This window comes from Malaclemys terrapin, chromosome 4 (assembly GCF_027887155.1).
Source record: "Malaclemys terrapin pileata isolate rMalTer1 chromosome 4, rMalTer1.hap1, whole genome shotgun sequence".
NCBI lineage: Eukaryota > Metazoa > Chordata > Testudines > Emydidae > Malaclemys > Malaclemys terrapin.
Genome location: NC_071508.1, coordinates 59,859,210 through 59,880,030, shown reverse-complemented (window position 1 = coordinate 59,880,030; position 20,821 = coordinate 59,859,210). Strand labels below are relative to the sequence as shown.

The window sequence follows — 20,821 nt, the reverse complement described above, 5'->3', positions numbered from 1 at the left end:
AGATCAGTGTTTCTCAAACTTTTGTACTGGTGACCCCTTTCACACAGCAAGCCTCTGAGTGCGAACCCCTCCTTATAAATTAAAAACATGTTTTTATATTTAACATTATTATAAATGCCGGAGGCGAAGCGGGGTTTGGGGTGGAGGCTGACAGCTCACGACCCCCCCATGTAATAACCTCATGACCCCCTAAGGGATTCTGACCACCAGTTTGAGAACCCCTGAGCTAGATAGATATGCAATGTCCAGTTCTGGATTTAGGGTCCCACATCTCAAGAACTATCAGGGCTAATGAGAGCTGGGAATCCCCCTTTAAGAAGGACAGAAACAAATTATACTATGTCATTGAAGAGGATGAGGTATCAGATCATAATAGCCCAATATTATTTAGTACAGTAAAACTGTTTCAGATTATTTTGGTGGTTTTATGGTACCAGTTATAATTTTTCCTCTTTGTTTTCTGCTTCTAGAAAGAGTACAAGGTGTTAAAAAAATGGTACCAGTAAAAATGTATAAAGCTATCTAACACATTCTTTTAAACTAGTCTTTCTGTAAAGCATACAGAATAAACACATGTAATGGTTGTCCATGCGTGAATTATGTGGTCATCCTAATTGAGCACCAATAAAGCTTTTGTAACATCCCACAAAATCATCTCTCTCACACACACACACACACTTCATAGCCTATTTCATCTAAAAGAAAGAAAGATATTGTGTGAACATTCATTCACACAAAATACCACTTACAGGACTAGAAACACCTGTGCTTTAGTGTGGTTTTAATGCACCTCTGGGGTCTACTGGGCTCCTGAAGCTTGACTTCTATGAGGAGAGACACAATATTGATACCAAAATTATATTAATACAATATCAAATTCTTTTAATATTAGGTTATTACAAATTTGTTTGTATCTTAACTGAATATTAGATATAGCGACAAGTATGTTGTAGCCAGGATGCTTGAAAATATAACAATATCAGTGTATCTTTTTAGTTAATTATGTTATAAAATATTTGGGCTGCTTAAAGAAATTGCAGGAAGTGTCTACTTTCTGTCCCCAAGGATAAGCGAATGTCAGGAAGATATTCCTTCCTTAGCCGTAAAGCCATGAAACCATGTTTATTACCTCTAAAAGTGTTATGCATATTTAGAAAAGCTGCATTTTACATTTTACCATGCTTTAACTTTATACTATTTTCTTTTGTCCTATGTTTAAAAGATATATTGGCTATTGAAATTTATGCTTTGCACAAAATATTTAATAAAAGTTGAATTCCTATAACAGATAGATTGTAACTCTAAAGAGCTTGGGTTAAGAGACAAACCCTTAGGGTACGTCTACACTACCCGGATCGGCGGGTAGTGATCGATCTATCGGGGATCGATTTATCGCGTCTACCCAATAAATCGATCCCCGATCGCTCTGCCGTCGACTCTGGAACTCCACCACAGCGAGAGGAGGAAGCGGGGTCAACGGGGGAGCGGCGGCCGTCGATCCCGCGCCGCGAGGATGCGAAGTAAGTGATTCTAAGTCGATTTAAGATACGTCGACTTCAGCTATGGTATTCTCATAGCTGAAGTTGCGTATCTTAGATCGATTCCTTCCCCCCCCCCCAGTATAGACCAGGCCTGACAGTGTCTTATCTAGACCAGATCATGTCTGTAGGCATAAGATACCAACTGGTACAAATGTAATCCTTATATCAAGAAAACAAATCATGTGAAACATTCTCTAAAACATGGAAGACCTGATGGAAAAAGGAATGTAGGGTTGTGTTATAAATCCACAGATAAATTGTGCCTTTACTAACCTCCACACTTTTGCAAGAAAAAACTCTTCTTGTGTCTTTACGCCTCTAGGGAAAACATATGTTGTTGGAATGTTTTAAACCTTTTGTTTATTTCTTAAATGTTTAAATGGCAAACGCCTTTATGAAATGCATACTTCCAAATATGTTAGCTAAATGCAAAGCTCCTAATATCATTGCCATGTAAATGGTAAAATGCTTTTATGTTCCAACATGGAATCTAATGGCCTTGCTAAACTAATTACTAATGTAAGAAGCCACTTTAAGTATAGAATATTTATATTAATGGAAAATTAATTAAATACTGGCACTGCTCAAGTAACTCTCTAATCCAACAGAGGAAGACAGGAAGAATCATCTTTCCAAAAATGATCATTTAGTATCAACAACTTCTTTAATAACTACTTAAACTACTGACTTTCTTTAAAAATGATTGAATATTAAAAGACTGCTTTAAAAACTGAAAACTTTTACATAAAGAACAGGAATTTGGACTTTCGGAAAATAGAATTTCATTTCCCATCAAATTCTAATTAAATTGAAAGATTATCTCAGAAAATGGTTCAAATAAAAAAAAGAGTTAAAACTAACTTTAAAAATTATCTGATGCTTTCCTGGCACAAGTAGAAAAAAGACAATTAAATGTTGAATACGCATTAGGCAGACTTTATCTTCAGGAGTTGAAGGTGTCACCTCAGCAAACCCCCAAAACATGGAGCCAATGAAAGAAGGACAGTAACCAACTTTGAATCTCAGACAGCCAGTGAGAGGTGTATTTTCCTAATTTCATGGAAATAGGAAGGAAGTGAGTATAAAAAAATGCTAAAGCCAGCACCACTCACACACATACACCCCTTCTGCCAACGTGCATTAATAGGAAGCACAAAACACTCATCAACTTATCCTGTCTATGTCTACAAGCAAGCTGCCATGACAGCCAAGAAAAAGAGAGAAGACTAAAGAAGACACCAATCCAAGAAACCCTCTCCAATACTTTAACATGGATTGGTGAGAAAAAGTTAGGTAAAACACTGCCAATGGATTTGATTTAAAATGCTTGTAATAATCTTGTTGGGATATGGAAATGCTGTTGTAACTTAAAATATTTACAGTTATTTTAATCACCAAATCGTTAGACTATATATTCCTGAAGAGGAGACAAGGCTAAACATTGGCAAACAGAGAAAAAACAGTGGAATTTAATTGAATATAAGTTTCTTAATATTCATGTTTGGCCTGTCTCAAGACAGCTCATTAAATGGCTTCTTCTAAGTACTGATTTATATATCTCCTTCAATCTCATAGGATTTAATTACAATTGCTTACTGTGCCCATCTCTAAACTGACTGATTATTATTATTAATAACTGGACAGGTTTCACTTGCCCTTAAATTATGTTGCCTCTACATGAACAGTTTTAAAGTATCTAATAAGATATTAAGACTGAATTCACAGTAATTTGGGAAACAATATACGTTGGTCTTAACTTATCAAATGAAGACTGTTCCCCACCTAGTCCCTTCTCAAAGGTGTAAGCTCTGCTAAAATCTCTTCACAGACAGAAATAAAGAAGAGACTATAACCAAAGTAACCAGTTTATCAATTGTGTTCTGTCATTTGTGTTGTTTTGTTTAATGTTTTTGTTTCCTTTTCTTAATGATAAAATAGCCATGGTTAATCATTGTGATTATTTTGCTTGGTCTCAATCATGGTGTTCTGTAAGGTAATTAGAAGAATAACCCTGTGACTAAAATAGTGGGAGTCACATCCCCAAGCTGGCAGTAAGAGACACAATTAGAAAGAGCTGGCCTACCATTTCTTGATTCTCTAAACTAAATTGTTTTAGTAATTTTTAAAATAAAATTACTTGGCATCCAACAATTTAAAATTATTTCTTCCTATCCCACACTTCCCTTATTACTAGCCTTATTTATGTGTATTGCCATAGTGCCTATGAATCCCAATCATAGCCCAGGACCCATAGGCACTGTACAAACACAGAACAAAAAGACAGTCCCTGCCCCAAGGAGCTTACATAAGGCTCACATGCCTTCCTGGGATTCCTGAACTTGGCTCTCCTTCGAGGGGGCTCTGATGCCCAACTTGGGCTTTGCTGGGTTCCTTGCACTTTGCTCCTTTTTCATTGCATGTAGAGAAAAGTGGTCATATCTGGTGGTGCCAAAATAAGCTGTCATTCACAATAGATCTTCATTGTCTTCATCTAACATTATCTTCCCTCTCCATTCTTACATGCTCTGATGAGCAATGAGTTAACAATGTTAACATTTAAAGTATTAACACTGGTATCTCAGTCCCCTTGAGATGAATGGGTCAGATTATACCTCTCAGAACTATTGTTGCAGGTTCTGCAAACACAGGCTGATGTCACGGTGTCCCTTAGCCTCAAAAGTGTGATCTGCGCGTATCTCAGCAACCATTGTAACAGTTAGCGACTTCAGTTTTTTTAAAATATATCTTAGATTCTGGAAAACAAGAAGGCAGCATAAAAGAGCTGCCCTGTACTATGTGAATCCCGATCTAGGCTTTCATAGCTCACTCATCATCCTGGTATCTGATCACTTGCTTGAGTACTTCTAGAGAATAAGAAGTTCATCCTTATTCTTCAGAAATTAGATGACAACTGTTAAACTTTAAACTGTGAGCCTATCATTAGCCCGTTCATGATTCTGGAATTTTTTTAAAAATGGAGACTATGGAATGTGGCTAGTGTTAAATCTCCAATGGGCAGCTTGTGGCAAGCACTACCTAACCAGAAATGAGAGAAATAACTGTTGCACAGTATGAAATCTGTGTCTAACTCACATTCAGCAGTTTCAGAAAAGCCATTCTTGCCTACACTTCTAAACTAACTGAAAATAGGCCCTCCATACAGTGTCATAAAATTCTAATATTTTCTCCACCACTTGGTTCCAGACAGTAAGTGCATGCATTATTTATAGAAAATAATTGCAAGACAATTAGCTCAGTGAATGTAATCATTTCTGAATGGGAGTAGGTAGTGAGACACAAAAAGCATATGGTATTTTACAAACTGTTTATAAATATTAAAGGCAGTGAAAAGAAGCGTGGACTTGATTCATCAAGAACGAGAAAAGGAAATTTCCCAAAGGTTTGCCAGAGATTATATTGATCAGGCCCTTCGTTTAAGGTTTATTTTTACACATTATATCACTTCTGATGTTTTCCTACAATACAGACATCTCTGAACTATGATTTAGGATTTCAAAGTGTTCCTGTTTCTGTTCTCTAGTTAATCTGTAGAAGCTGAGGTCTTTGACAGAAGACAGGTCTGGCTTTCCAAACAGAGAGAAAACCCAGATATACAATGAAATGTGACCCAGAACTCTCTTAAAGTGCATCCCTTGCTTTCCTATGAGGTTTACACAAAGAAATGGATTGCCTGCAGTATTTACAGCCTCTTTGCACCACTCTGCCTTTTTCTCATCCTCCCACATTTCCCCTCCATCTCTCTCTTATTTGATATACCCCTTCTTGTCCTGTGTACAGCCTCCAGAGAAAAAATGGCTTATTCATGCTCCCCTGAAATCCCTGTGCCGCCTTCTCCTCATATCTGCCTTCATTTTTGCTTCCTTCTTTTTTCCAATCTCTTTCTGTCCTCCTCACCATCATTTTAATGGGCTTCTCCTCACATTCCTTCTCTCTTTTGTGCCTCTTTGAACTACTCCTTCCTCCATTTTGTTGCCTATTCCTTTCCTTCTCTGCTCCTCCTCCTCCCATTTTTTTAACCTTGTTGCCACTCCTGGACTTTGCACCTCTGTTTCCGTCCCTCTATTTTTGCAGAGCTTTTGTCTTTGTCCCATTTTGACCCTTTTTACCATTCTTCACTCTTTCTCCTTGTATTTTTGTACCTATCTGCTCTTCCCTCATTTCTTCCTTCCTCTTCCCCACCCTCATTTTGTGTTCCCCCTCCTTCCTGATCTTCTACCCCATCACCCTCTGCCCAACACAGTTAATCATGGCTCTTTCTTTGTGATTTACACTTCTTGGTTTCACTGAATTAATTTACACACCCAAATCTCAGAATTTTGTATTCATCCATCGACTGAAATAAGCAAATGAGTGTATGAACCCCAGGTATGTATGCGTGTGTTTCCTGTTTGTCTAAAATCTGGAAATAAGCAGATAATCAGTAGGTGTACCCATGTGTGTGCGCGTCTGCCATCTGGACATAAGCAAGTGTGTGTGTATGAGAGAGAGAGAGGGATACCTGGACATAAGTAACTGAGTTTGTGTGTCAGTGTGACAGCTGGACTTAAGTAATTGTGTGTGTGAGAGAGATCTGGACTTAACTGTGTGTTGGGGGGGTTGTGGGACATAATTTTGTGTGTGTGTGTGAGGAGGGCTGGCAGGGGTGGAAGTAACATAGAAGACTTACCCGTATGGGGGTCCGGCTCCAGGCCCCCGGAATGGGCAGGGCCCCTGGTGGAAGGGGCGGGGCTGGGGTCAGCCTCCCACAGCTGACCCATCCGCACTGCCTGGACCGCACCGCCCGGGGCACCGTCGGCGATTTAAAAGGGCCTGGGGCTCCTGGCCCTTTTACACCCCCTTCCCGCCCCCCATTGGCAAGGCAGGGCCACCAACTGGGGGGGACAGATATGTTAAAATGCTGCCGCGGCAACGCTTTAACATCAGCTGTGTATGGGCTGGTACCAGCGGTCACTAGTGCGCGATACGGGCCCACTTTCACCTCTGTGTGCTGGAACAATGTGTATGGTGGGGTGCTGAGAGGCATTGAACCAAACTGTAAACCCTGTATATAATTGAAACCACTTCCAGCCAGGGCGTGCGGCGGCACCCGCACCCCTAGTTCCAGCACATATGGGATGTGTGTGGCGAGGGAGTGTGTGTGTGTGTGTGAGAGAGAGAGAGAGATCTGGATTTCAGTCATTGAGTATATGTGCTCGAGTGTGTGCGCGCGCCCGTCATTTGGACATAAGCAAGGAAGTGTGTGTCGGCGCCCATCACTTACAATAAGTATGTTTATGTTTCCCCCCCTGGAGGACAGGCAGCTCTCGCCAGCCCCGGCCCCGGGAAAGTTTGTGCCGGAGTGGGACGTTCTCCAGAGCAGGCTGAGCCCAGCCCAGCAGAGGCTGTGTGTCTTTATCTGGCGTTGGGCTGTTCCCTGGCCACTTCCCGCCCCCGGCCCGGAGCGGGAGGAGGATGGCAGCGCTTGTGCACTGAGCGCTCCTGCCGCTGGGGAGAGCTGTTCCCGCGCCGCTTGGAGCACAGGCAGGGACAGGCTCAGAGAGCCCTGGTCGCTTCCCTGTCTGCTATCGCATGCAACTAGTGGGATCCTCCTCCTCCTGCCAGGAGCAGCCTGGTGCTCCCTCCATAGCAGAGCCAACAGGGCAGTCCCCAAGAAAGGCTCAGTTCGGAGCAGAGAGGGCGCGGGGGCTTGCAAAGGGGGGGGGGACCCCTGCCGTGGCTGGTTCCCAACTATGCAGGCGGCTGCCCAGTGGCATCGGCGGCTGCAGGCGGGCGGCAGGCAGAGGCAGCCGCCGCGTGCTGTGTGAGCGGAGAGCTCGGCTCCATTCCCAAGGATGCTGGGGGGCGATGCCTGGCGGCAGGGAGGACGAGATTTGTCAGAAAGCGCTGCAGCTGCTGGCCGAGCTCTGCTCCAGCGGGGCGGTGGAGAACGAGAACTGCCTGGATTTCATCTACTACTTGCGGGACAGAGCCCGGCCCCGGCTCACGGACTCAGGTACACGCTGCTGCTCAGGCCGGAGGGCGGGGGACGGGGGTTGCAAGAAGAAAACAATACTCCCTAGTCCCTTCCCACCCTCATTGTGCCGCTAACTTACTGGGAAGGGGAGAAACCCCACTCCCCAAGACGCCTTCCCCGGTGTCTAGAGTCCGGGAGACGCAGAATCAATACCCCCATCCCACCCCAGCCATGAGGAGATGCAGAATCAATACTCCCCATCCCACCCCAGCCATGGGGAGATGCAGAATCAATACTCCCCATCCCACCCCAGCCACGGGGAGATGCAGAATTAATACTCCCCATCCCACCCCAGCCATGAGGAGATGCAGAATCAATACTCCCCATCCCACCCCAGCCATGGGGAGATGCAGAATCAATACCCCCCATCCCACCCCAGCCATGGGGAGACGCAGAATCAATACTCCCCATCCCAACGCAGCCATGGGGAGACGCAGAATCAATACCCCCATCCCACCCCAGCCATGGGGAGATGCAGAATCAATACTCCCCATCCCACCCCAGCCATGGGGAGATGCAGAATCAATACCCCCATCCCACCCCAGCCATGGGGAGATGCAGAATCAATATCCCCATCTCACCCCACCCCAGCCATGGGGAGATGCAGAATCAATATCCCCATCTCACCCCACCCCACCCGGGGCAGATGCAGAATCAATACCCCCATCCCACCCCAGCCACGGGGAGATGCAGAATTAATACCCCCCGTCCCACCTCACCCATGGGGAGATGCAGAATCAATACCCCCATCCCACCCTACCCATGGGGAGACACAAAATCAATACTCCCCATCTCACCCCACCCATGGGGGATGCAGAATCAATAGCCTCGCCCTACCCCTAGGTACCTCCACTGAACAACAAGGGAGGTGAAGAATGTGTCCCCCCTCATACCCACTCCCCCAGCGCATATACAGCCCCTGTGCTCTAACTTCAGAGGGGAAACATCCTTCTAGGATAAAAGCAATAGCTCTGATTGTTCAGGACAGGAGTGGAGTCAATCACAGAATCTATTCTTTAGTTTCAAGCAACGACCTGACCTAAGTGTTGTTCTGAAGAGTAATCTACAAGGCTGCTGAAAGGTAAAACCTGATGAGGTTTTAAGTGTTCCTAAATCATTAGGATTTTCTCTCAGACTACTTGAAGAAAGCAACAACTGGTGTTATCAATTTCCAGCCATTCTTTCAGGTGGTTACACTATTTATATTATTAGATTTCTCCCCTTGAAACTGGATTCATTTAGGACTAAAGCATTTATGTACATCAATTTTAGCAAAGCTTAATTTCAAAAGTATTCCCAGTGAAATATAATTGTGACTGCTGGTCTGAAACCAGGAATCATAGATACATTACTTTAAATGATCTCATCTTAGTTGTCCAGTGTTTTCGTTTGTTTTAAAGTTTAAGAATTTGTTTGCTTCCTGATAGTAGTTTGAACCTATACGTAGCTTTACTGCGTTCAATCAAACCAGAATCTCAGTGTTCAGTGAACGGTCCTTGAGGGGTTGTTCCTGAATTTATGTGGTCCTTGTATCAGTCTAGATTTGATTTTAAATAATTGGGTTTTTATATTAGTCTTTTATTTAAACAATAAGATCTAATAGCTCACAGGACAATGTTTTGATATAGAGGAGCTTGATGAGTTTCTTTTGCCTTTCAGTGACAGGAGGCAGAATAAACAGCCTTTAAAATTGACAGAATGTAAACTGAGAGATTTATTTTTGATTATGTTTTGAGCCTGGTTGTCTTAGTTTCTTCTGATTTAAATACTCCCTTAAGCTTCTTAATTAGGAAGCTGAACTCTGGCTGCCGTTCATAAAAATAGTAAACATTTGATGTTATCTTACCCCAAAGTGCCCAGATTCCTTCTACCCACAGTGGAGAAAACATTTTGTAGAGCATAAGCAGATTTAAAAGTTTCTCATACTATATTTCAATTTCTATACTGCGTCAAATCAAGGTTTCACAGGTGTGAAGGAAAATTATAATGAGCAGAACCATTTTTAGAAAGAGTTAAAATAACTGAGAACTGGACAGTATTTGCAGTACTCTAAATTGTACCGGCAGTTCAGCTGCTCATCACTGCACACTAATAATAATTTATTTACTATTCTTACAGTAGTTAGTTCACTTAACAGATTTTATTCCAATTTTAGTCTATTTATTCTTCAATGTCTAATGCTTTCAAACAAAGATTTTGCAGTAACTTGATTAATATGAGGCAGCTTTCATGATGTAAATTACTGACAAATGCTTGGGTAAACTAAGATAGCTTGAGCAATCCAATAAGGAGAATAAAACTGGTTAGGTAAAAATTTTTTCCATGTACAATAAATGAAGCCGAATTTTCATATATCTAGGTTATTTGTATTAAGATCTATTTTCAGCTGTGATAACTTCATTCACTTAAAACAACTCTAACTTTAAAATATTTCAGACATTTGTAACAAGAACGTTAAAATTTACTAAAAAATAGGTAGAATAACTCACCAGATAAATATTATACACATTAATTTAATAATTTTAAGAATTATTTGGTTCAAATAAATACTTTGTGTGTGACAGACACTTGTCTGTCAAAAAGCATTCAAGAAGTGATTGTGTCTATTTCTAGTTTCTCTAGTTTTTATATACTCGGGTATCAATCACATTCTTGTATCCTAAGTAATGATTCCAAGAGGACATCTGCTTAAGTCAATTATCACTTAGAATTGTGAGTTACTTGAACCATATGTAAAGAAGTAGCCTAAATCACTTTGAATAATAAAGGTTTTTGAGATTTTTTTGTCGAAGACACCTGACTTTTCATGAAAGTATCATGCAGACATGATGTCTGGCATTCTGTTTGGGAGCATTTTAAAAACATACTGTGCTCAATAAAGTTATATACATTTAGCATACATAGTTGCAAGAATATGAGATACTTAGTCTTCTCATATTACTTTCCTTAATGAAGAAAACTGTTTCTGTATTTCTTATTTTAGCTCATTATTTCTTAAACCATTATGGTAGGATGGGTTTTTAGTATTTGCTGCAAACCTGATCTATTACACAGAGTAACTACTATGTTAGGAAGCTATTAATTGCACTTAACTCACATTTCTGTAATTCAAATATGAATTGTCAGGAAAATGAATTGCCCATAAAGTTTGGTTGACCAGTCAAATCCATGGTTGCTAAGAAGACAGTGCATTCTACTCCCAAAAGAGGGAGACAGTACCCCTTCAATAGCAGACAGGCCAAATCCAGCTTGATTGAGTTAATGGTGGAATGGAATTTATGGGCTCTGAAGAGAGACTCATCAGTTTTCAAAGACTGGAAGGATGGTGGCTACAATATAGGGCTGGGGACAGATTCTTCTGGGCAAAAATAAGCATGAAGTCATTTTAATTGTGTCATACTCTTTCCTATGTAAGCAAGTTTTTCATCAGCCACCCAAACTATATTCCTCTCAGATAGCAGGAAATCCTGTCAAGCCAAACACAAAAGAAAACCATTTAAAAATACATAAACATTTGTTAGTAAATAGGCTATAAAGGAAAAATATATGCGGCGTGTGGCTAATGGTTAGCAGTGCTACTGTTTTCATTATGGCAGTTTTTGTACAAAAAATATGTGAATGCTGTTTTTAGAAAGTTTCTCCATGCTCAGATGCATTTTCCCAGTAAATTATATGCTCACCTAAACTCTTCAATTTGGTGAAAATGATGATGTACAGTATCTTTACTTGTTACATAATTTTCCCTATATGGAAGAAAGGATGGTCTATTGGTTAGGGTACATGCCTGGGACTTAAGAGATCCAGGTTCACTTCACTGCTCCACCACAGACTTCATGTGTAAAATGACTTGGGCAAGTCACTTAGAACCAGATTGTCAAAGTATTTAGGCACCTAAAGATGTAGATAGGCACCTAGTAGGATTTGTTCAATGAGAGTTAGGTGCCAAGGCACTTTTGAAAAATGCATCTATCTGCATCTTTAGGCATCTAAATACCATTAACAAGCTGGCCCTTAGCCTCTCTGTTTCAATTCCCCACCTGTAAAATGGTGTAGTAATAGCACTTCCCTACCACAGAGGGGTGTTATGAGGATAAATACATTAAAGACTCTGCGATGCTCAGATACTATGGTAATGAGGGCAACATCAGTACCTTAGATATGCATGTGAAAACCATCTTAAGTGGAGTTATGGGACCTTTGAGATAGTCACCTGGAAAGTGAGTTTAATTAAAGCCAACAAAAATTTTGCAGTTGAGGAATGGGTGTTCAGTTGCTGAAGAGGAATCAGGGCAACAGCAAGGACGTGCTGATTCTTTGTGGACTTTTCCTCTAGTAGATCCCTCTTCCAGTCCTTTCTCACTTCCCAAGTTAAACATCTGATGTGGGGCAATCTTAGCAGTGTGTAGAAGCAGCTGTATACTTTTGTCACACAGGTATGTGACTCTGGATTGCCAGAGAAGCGGGTGTTTTGTAGAAAGATCAGTCAAAAGTGTACTATGATTTTGGTTTAGGACTGTTAACAGTTTAGCACCGAAGGTAAGTGATAGTGGTCTTCTTCTGTCCACTAGAGTCAATGCTGGTTTTCTCAGAGTGGCGAATTTTGTGGCAAATTCCTGTGGTTTGCACTTCTGTTACAAATAGGACAATATGTATATTTTTGGATGACAAAGTTCCAGACATCAGACGGCAATTTTTACATTTTTTTGCCACTGCTTTTTGTTGTGTTTGCATATCTTTTCACCCATCTTGCAACACGCCAGAGAATTCCCCAGGGACCAGTCATTTGGCAGGGTTGGTCTGCCATTGTTCTTTGGTAAACGTGCCCATCCCTGCACATTTCTACAGGATCCTCTGGTGTGGCATGTCTCACCCTTCTCAGATTACCCCCCCCCACACCTTTTCCACAGCTTCTGCTCTCCATGTGCTCCTTACTGTGCATGTCCTGCAGCCACGGAGTGCTCACTGCCTGGTTTCCAGTTTGTTGATAATTACTGATATATGAGTATGAAGCATTTATTCAAAGGACTAGGAAATTTTGTGATAAAATGTTGGAGATTATGTCAAAAAAGACAATATGCCTCTCCAGCACAATCTGGATTGGATTCTTTACTCTTCCTGTAGATAAAAGAGTGAAAGGATCTAGCCCTAGAAACTTATAATAAAAAATTTAAAAAGGTCATTGGAAGCTGTTGTGGACCTTTGGAGGAGGATGAGAAGAATGATCAGGAAATGTTTATGCAGATAAGGGTGTTATATAAAAGGGCTAGACCATTAATCATGGTGAATTTTCATTAATGTCACACTGAGTGGAATAATGACAGTAGAAATACTAAATAAAGCTGCCTATTCTTGACTGTCATATTGGATTGCACATTTTGAGGATAAGCCAATAAGATCAGAGGTTATTCTTAATTATGTCCTTTTAAAATGATCACTATCTGCTGAAATAGAATAAACAGTGAATATTGTGGTTTAGTGATGGACATTAGACATGAAGAACTCTATAGGTCTTGAGCAAAAGCGATGGATTTTATACAGTAATGGAAAAGTCAGACTTTATTATTTAATCAAATTAAAAATAGTTGATTGCAATCAAGAAACCAAGAAATGTAGCCATGGAAATGTGATGGCTATTGAAGGAACAATGTGAAAGGGTACAATTTACATTTATGTCAGTGGAAGCTAAGGGTCCTCTTCATCAATACATTACTTAACTAAATGTGTTTTTAACTTTGCTTGATTCCTCTACACAGGGCATAGGTGGCTTAGCTGCATAATACATTATCAATAGGAAAAACAAGTGGAAAGCAGCAAAGATGTCTGAACTGGTTGGCATTCAGCCAACCACGTGAGCACAGAAGCCAAACTTGAGGCTTGTTTAAATGAAATCTTCGGCAAGCCAGGGTATAAATCTACAGTGCTATAGCCTGTGGCACACTAACTGGCTGTGTGGACCCTGCTACTGCCACTTAGTATGTGGCATGCTAGTGTCATGTAGATACACACCCCAGCTTGCCACAGGCTAACTGTTCGTCTAGACACACCCTTGCTCACAGAAAATCTTTCCAACACGGACTGTACATTTTACCCCATATTATGATTACTAATGTGTTGTGAACTCATCTTAAAACCAGTCTCATTATGGGGGCTTGCATTTTTCTGAATAAACTGTAGCCCTTATATTAAATCACTTCTTAAAAAAATTGGTGAATTGGGCCTGGGTTTTCACAGGAACCGAAAGGAGTTGTGGTTCAATGGGAGCTGGAGTCCTCACGCCTTTGGGCCTCTCTGAAAACCTCAGCTTAGGTTTCTTCAAACATGTCATTCCTTTGTCCTTAACTAGGGCTAAGTCCCCAGCAAGTTTGACATTAACTAGCTTAATTTCTTAAGAGGGACATGTCTAACTTTTCATGCTTGGACAACTCGAAAGTGACTCAACTGATTTTGTTCAAACTTTAAAAAAACGAAAAGTATCAGGGAAAAAGATTAGTTTAAGCATGAGAAATTTCAGCCGAAGGGGAAAAAGCAATTTACACAGGCACGAAGTGAAAAAAGGTGGAATAACCCTTTCAGGGTATAGTACATTTATTGTCACTGTGTTTTTTACTCATTCTGGGCCAGAGTCACCATTGCCCTGCATATTTTGTAGCCAGTGACACCAGTACAAATAAAGGTAAAATGCTACAATTCTGAATTGATAGTGTTTTTGACCCATTTCCCATCAGTATAAATCACTCCCCACGATGTAAGGCAGCAGTAAACCAGCTCCTCTGACATTATGGCAAATGAACAAGGAAGACTGCAGCTCAGATTCCTTTGAATTTCAGAAACCAAAATATCGTTTTAAACTTCGTTAAAATATAGTTTAAATTACATATTTTATATGGGAGCTGAACACTGTTTTCCTCTTTTGAAAGGTCAGGCACAAGTTTGGGGGATTTAAAGAAACGGGGGGATTTAAAGAAACGTTTGCTGCTCATCTTTAATGTGAAATGGTATATTGTTTTAATTGGGTTTAGTGCACATTTACTGTAAATGGCTAGGCACTCAGAGATTTTCCATTGACACTAATAGGGTTAAGTACTCAGGTTACGAGAGAAAAAATGCTGTGTTCAACAGATAACTGTAAAATTATGTGCTTTGAGAAAGAGGAAACAAAAGAGCATGTATCTGCTAAAACAAGGAGGACTACAAGTGTGCTTACCAACAAAGATTTGGGGACTTTAGTTGTTGCCCTTACAAAACCTGTGATACAATGTGAAGCAAACTAAACAAGATGGTGAAAATTATTGTACAAGTTACTATATTATTTTTTCTAAACAAAGGTTCTGCTTTAATATAACAATTGTACAAACCGTTACAGACTTATACTATGGGAAATGTCTTTTTACAAATATTCTGTGTATGTATAGATGCTTGTTATTGGATGTATTACAGTGGGATCCAGAGGTCCCAGATTGGAGCCTAGTTGTTGTAGATGTTGTACGGACATGTATGGCCAGATCCTCAGCCTAGCTAACCTCACTATGCACTGTCAGGGTTGCATAAGTAACCTTAAAACTGCCCTAAAGGAGTCAACTGAGCATTCCTCCAAATTGAGGAATCCTGAGCTGGCAAAAGCTAGTGTGGCTGACTTTACTCCAGCCTCTCCTGGCATTTCCACCCTCATCCGCTTCCACCAGTTCTCTGTGGCTGCTCTGAGAGGGTCAGTTGGCCCCTTGCTGGCCACAGGAGAGAGGAAGGAGCAAAGATGGCTCCTAGCCACTTTCCCCTTCTTCCCCACACCTGTGCTGGGTAAGAGATTGGAGCTGTTGAGAATTGTCCCCATATTGTTGATTTAGGGGCTTAAAAAATAACTTGAAGTAAATTCTTCATGCTCAGAAAACAGCAAGATTGCAGAGAATTACCTGTAAAAAGTTGGACCCACTAAGCGAGCATAGGGAATAAATATTTAATGTAGCAAGTGAAAAGCAGAAATTCTTACAAAGGATTCCAGGTGACTTTCTTAAAGTAGAAAGAGGGAGGGGAGGGACTGTAAATTCCTTCATTAAAATTATCCTTGCTGTAATCCTAGAACTTCCCAGGAGTTACACCAGACTTGCATAGTTTACAAAATAGTCCTTAAATGCGTACAGTGGTGTGCTGTACAGTATAGAGTGCTGCTAACTACATTTGCAGTTTGCATTTTTGAGGTGGGTTTTTTTAATACTCTGTGAGAGAAGACAAATGTATCCAGGCTTGCACAGTATTACTTTGGGCTCCAATTGGTATAAGATGCTAAGCATTCTGATTTGTTAGCGGTGTCCTGATAAAATCCCAGCATAAATTTTGAGAGAGAATCACTTTATCAGAGCTTCCCATTGCTAGTCCAGTCAGTTCCCCATATGACTTCCCATTTTTATTACTGCGTCTGATCCCTGTTTGTATTTAAATGGGAGATACTTCAGCCAGACTTGTTAAAATTAAAACAAAAACATAAAGACATTCACTTGCAAAATTAGAGTTGCTTTATGACATAAATAACCAAGGCAAAAATGCACATTGAGTCAAAATGAACCCCAGGTCTTCGCATATCTAATCACACCTGGATCCCTTTGCACTAGTTTTCTTAAGACAACTTATCTCCCCAGTTTATCTTTGCATTTCATAGCTTATGTTTGTATAAGTACATGATATGACACATCCTTCCAGTTATTTCAATATCCCGCTCCGTGCCTCAGTTTCTCCAGCTGTAAAATCAGAATAATGCTTGCCTCTCTCATGGGGCATTGTGGTTTTTAGTTAGGGGGATCTAACAGAAGGCATGCACATGAGAGAAATATAACACTTATTTTTCCTCTCACTTTTATAACTTCTCTTTTGCTATTTTTTATTCATATTTTGCTACCCATTTTACTCATTCTTCCTCTGTTTACTTTAAATTCTTTAAGGTCTCCTTGAACTTTTGAGCTTTTAAAATTTACAAAGAAATTAATACAAAGCCAGTGTTCCTGCCATGGCAGTTTTCAGTATTCTCCCAAAGACGGTCCCTGTTCAGCCATGTCTGAAGTTAGGTGGGTGAGTAGTCCCATTGACTTCTTTGGAACTACGCACATGCTTAAAATTAGGACCTGCATATGGGTCTATATTCTGAACTACTAGAGCATTGCAATATACTGGAAAATGTGGTGGCAAGGATTATTTCAAGTGAGCTGGAGGCATATGCCAATTGTCTCCATGATAAAAGATTTTCTCTGAGGGCACGGAACCTCATCCTATGGTGTCTTTGAAAGCAACCAAGTTTGATTCCTGGAAATACACCCAGAACAAATAAATAGCAAATACTGTCATTAATAATGCATCTTAGGAATCTACAGAAACATTCAAGGGAAATTATATGAGGGACCTGTATATAGGTCATTTTATATGTGTTTTTAATATATACTAGAGAGCAGGTTTGTGACGCATTCTTGGAAATTGGATTAGCATATCATTTACAAAATCTAATCAGAAATTATTTGTCCACTAACATCCAACTACTCAAGCAAGTTTCTTATAATGTACTATCACTGTCAAAGAAAATTAGGATAATCAATGGAAAAATACAGATGATGGGGAAATTACCTAAAGAGAAACATAAGAAATACCAACATTTTCAGGTGTTTGTGATTAATTACAGTCCAATCCCTCTTCATTACTCCAAGGCTCTAACCTTAAATACCTTTGCATATTCTGTAGATTTCAGAAATTGGATCAAATTCTGCTCTCGCATGTATATGCTTGTAATTCCCACTGAGCCCTTACCATCACATTAGTAGTGACAACATTTTCTTTCAATGGGATTTGCACATTCTTGTCTGAGGGCAGAATTTGCTTTATTACATCTCTAAGAAATATTCATGAGTTTATTTTCAATAGGCAGTCATTTACATTTATAGGGCACATAGCCCCAATCACTTATGTAGAAGTCTTAATTTCTAATGGCTGTATGGGTTAGTAGTTCCTTGTAAAAACTTTTTGTGAACATATGGTACGATAATGCTGTTGATACATAATGTTGTTAGCATTCTAAATTGTTATATTTTGTCAGGGGTGAAAGTAAGTCCAGTGACTTACCAGTACACTGGGGCCAGCTCTGGCCCCCCGGAAGGGGTGGAGCCTAGGGCGGAAGGGGCGGGGATGAGGGGGTCAGAGCCAGCCCCAGCCCACCCTGTAAGGTAAGTGCCTCCTCCCCTCCCCCACTGGGTAGCAGCAGCAGCCAGAGGCTCTGGGGGCTATTTAAAGGGCCCGGGGCTTCCCTGCTTCTACTGCCCCGGTCCTTTAAATAGCTGCTGGAGCCCTGGGGAAGCGGTGGGGCTCCAGCGGCTATTTAAACGACCGGGGCGGCAGAGGCAGCTGAAGCCCCAGCCCTTTAAATAGCCCCTGGAGCCCCTGCTATCCCAGGGCTCTGGGGGCTATTTAAAGGGCCTGGGGCTCCCCTGCTTGTACTGCTCCGGCCCTTTAAATAGCCGTCGGAGCCGTGGAGTAGTGGCAGCGGGGCTCCAGCAGCTATTTAAAGGGCCGGGGCTGTAGAAGCAGCGGGAGCCCCAGACTTTTTAAATAACAGCCAGAGCCCCACAGCCCTAGCCCCTGCTGGAGCCCCAGGCCCTTTAAATTGCCCCCTGGGGAAGCCGGGCCACCCCAGTATGGCGCACCAGCTCTTTCCGGTACGCCGTACTGGGGCATACTGGCTTACTTTCACCTCTGTATTTTGTGCTAATTTGAGTGACCAAAGTGCAAATAATAAGCCACATTTCCCTCTCCCCTCCCCCAAAATGTCTTCTAATTTCCTGAGCAGAATCAATTGTGCGTGCAGATGTCTGCATTTAGACATCTAACTGCTTGATTGCATCCACAAATCGGAATCAGAAGTATAATCCCAACTGATTTCAGTTATAAAAACAAAGCAGATTTGACCTCCTATATGTAATTGTCTGGTTTTTCTTTTTATTGGGCATTGCAAGGTTATTGCACATGAATGGAAAAGCTTAAATGAACATGGAGTTAAGTGCAGTTTTATATCCCGAATGCACCACTGATTGGGCTGTGGGGAGGCAGTAAATGTAGAAATAAATTTTAACATACAGGTTTTTCCCACAGCACTGATTGGCTTGCTGTAAATAATGCATAATTCTGTGACCTCTCCAATATGATGGTTTGCTATGAGATTCAATGAGTTCCAGACACTAGATATGAACAACTTTTATCTAGTCTGTATTAAAAACCTTAAGTGATAAGGCTTTCACTACTTCCCTTGAGAAACTGTTCTACAGCCAAATTGTTCTCATGGTCAGATAGTCTTTTTTATGACATTCAGCCTATATTTTCCCTTTTTAATTTGATCCCATTACTCCTAGTCATAGGGTATGTCTACACTACGGGATTAATCCGAATTTATATAATTCGGATTTGAAAAACAGGTTGTATAAAGTCGAAATGAATGCGGCCACACTAAGCACATTAATTCGGTGGTGTGCGTCCAAGTACCGGGGCTAGCGTCGATTTCTGCACCGTTGCACTGTGGGTAGCTATCCCATAGCTATCCCATAGTTCCCGCAGTCTCCCGCGCCCATTGGGATTGTGGGTTAAGATCCCAGTGCCTGATGGGACAAAAAACATCGTCGCAGGTGGTTCTGGGTACAGCCTCACCTCCTCCCTCCCTCCCTCCCTGCATGAAAGCAATGGACGGCAGACAACCATTTTCGCGCCTTTTTTCCTGGGTGGGTGAACACTGCAGACTCCATACCACGGCAAGCATGGAGCCCGCTGAGCTCAAGACAGCAGTCATGAATATTGTAAACACCTCGCGCGTTCTCGTGGAGTTTATGCTCAGCCAGGACCAGAAAAACGAGGCGAGGAGGCAGCGGCGGCGGCAGCGCAGCGACAAGCATGATGAGGACATTGACATGGACATGGACACGGACACGGATACAGAATTCTGTGAAACCACGGGCCCCGGTGCTTTGGAGATCATGTTGTTAATGGGGCAGATTCTATCCATGGAACGCTGATTCTGGGCAAGGGAAACAAGCACAGACTGGTGGGACCGCATAGTGTTGCAGGTCTGGGACGATTCCCAGTGGCTGCGGAACTTTCGCATGCGTAAGGGCACTTTCATGGAACTTTGTGACTTGCTGTCCCCTGCCCTGAAACGACAGAATACCAAGATGAGAGCAGCCCTCACAGTTGAGAAGCGCGTGGCGATAGCCCTGTAGAAGCTTGCAATGCCAGACAGCTACCGGTCAGTCGGGAATCAATTTGGAGTGGGCAAATCTACTGTGGGGGCTGCTGTGATGCAAGTAGCCAAAGCAATCACTCAGGTGCTGCTACGAAAGTTAGTGACTCTGGGAAATGTGCAGGCTATAGTGGATGGTTTTGCTGCAATGGGATTCCCTAACTGTGGTGGGGCGATAGACGGAACCCATATCCCTATCTTGGCAGCGGAGCACCAAGCCACCGAGTACATAAACCGCAAGGGGTACTTTTCAATGGTGCTGCAAGCACTTGTGGATCACAAGGGACGTTTCACCAACATCAACGCGGGCTGGGCGGGAAGGGTTCATGACGCTCGCGTCTTCAGGAACACTACTCTGTTTAAAGGGCTGCAGCAAGGGACTTACTTTCCGGACCAGAAAATAACCGTTGGGGATGTTGAAATGCCAATAGTTATTCTTGGGGACCCAGCCTACCCCTTAATGCCCTGGCTTATGAAGCCGTACACAGGCAGCCTGGACAGGAGTCAGGAGCTGTTTAACTACAGGCTAAGCAAGTGCAGAATGGTGGTAGAATGTGCATTTGGCCGTTTAAAAGGTCGCTGGCGATTATTATTGACTCGCTCTGACTTCAGCCAAAGAAATCTCCCCATTGTTATTTCTGCTTGCTGTGTGCTCCACAATCTCTGTGAAAGTAAGGGGGAGACCTTTATGGCGGGGTGGGAGGCTGAGGCAAATCGCCTGGCTGCTGATTACGCGCAGCCAGACACCAGGGCAATTAGAAGAGCACACCAGGAAGCGCTGTGCATCAGAGAAGCTTTAAAAACCAGTTTCATGACTGGCCAGGCTACAGTGTGAAATATCTGTTTATTTCTCCTTCATGAAAACCCGCCCCCTTTATTGACTGATTTTCTGTAAGGAACCCACCCTCCCCCTTCCCCCAGCTTTCTTTCAAACCAAATAAAGTCACTATCATTTAAAAATCATTTATTCTTTATTAATAGATTAGAAAAAGA

The 20,821-nt window shown here is 41.8% G+C and overlaps 1 protein-coding gene across 3 annotated transcripts in view; it reads left to right on the top strand.

The window, feature by feature from the left end:
• The first annotated feature begins 7,406 nt into the window (after positions 1–7,406).
• SYT9 (synaptotagmin 9) overlaps positions 7,407–20,821 on the top strand; it is a 127,942-nt gene continuing 114,527 nt past the window's right edge. For all 3 annotated transcript variants that reach the window (XM_054028719.1, XM_054028717.1, XM_054028720.1), the window contains exon 1: positions 7,407–7,554. In XM_054028719.1, coding sequence (XP_053884694.1) covers positions 7,407–7,554 — 148 coding nt within the window. The remainder of the gene's footprint in view (positions 7,555–20,821) is intronic.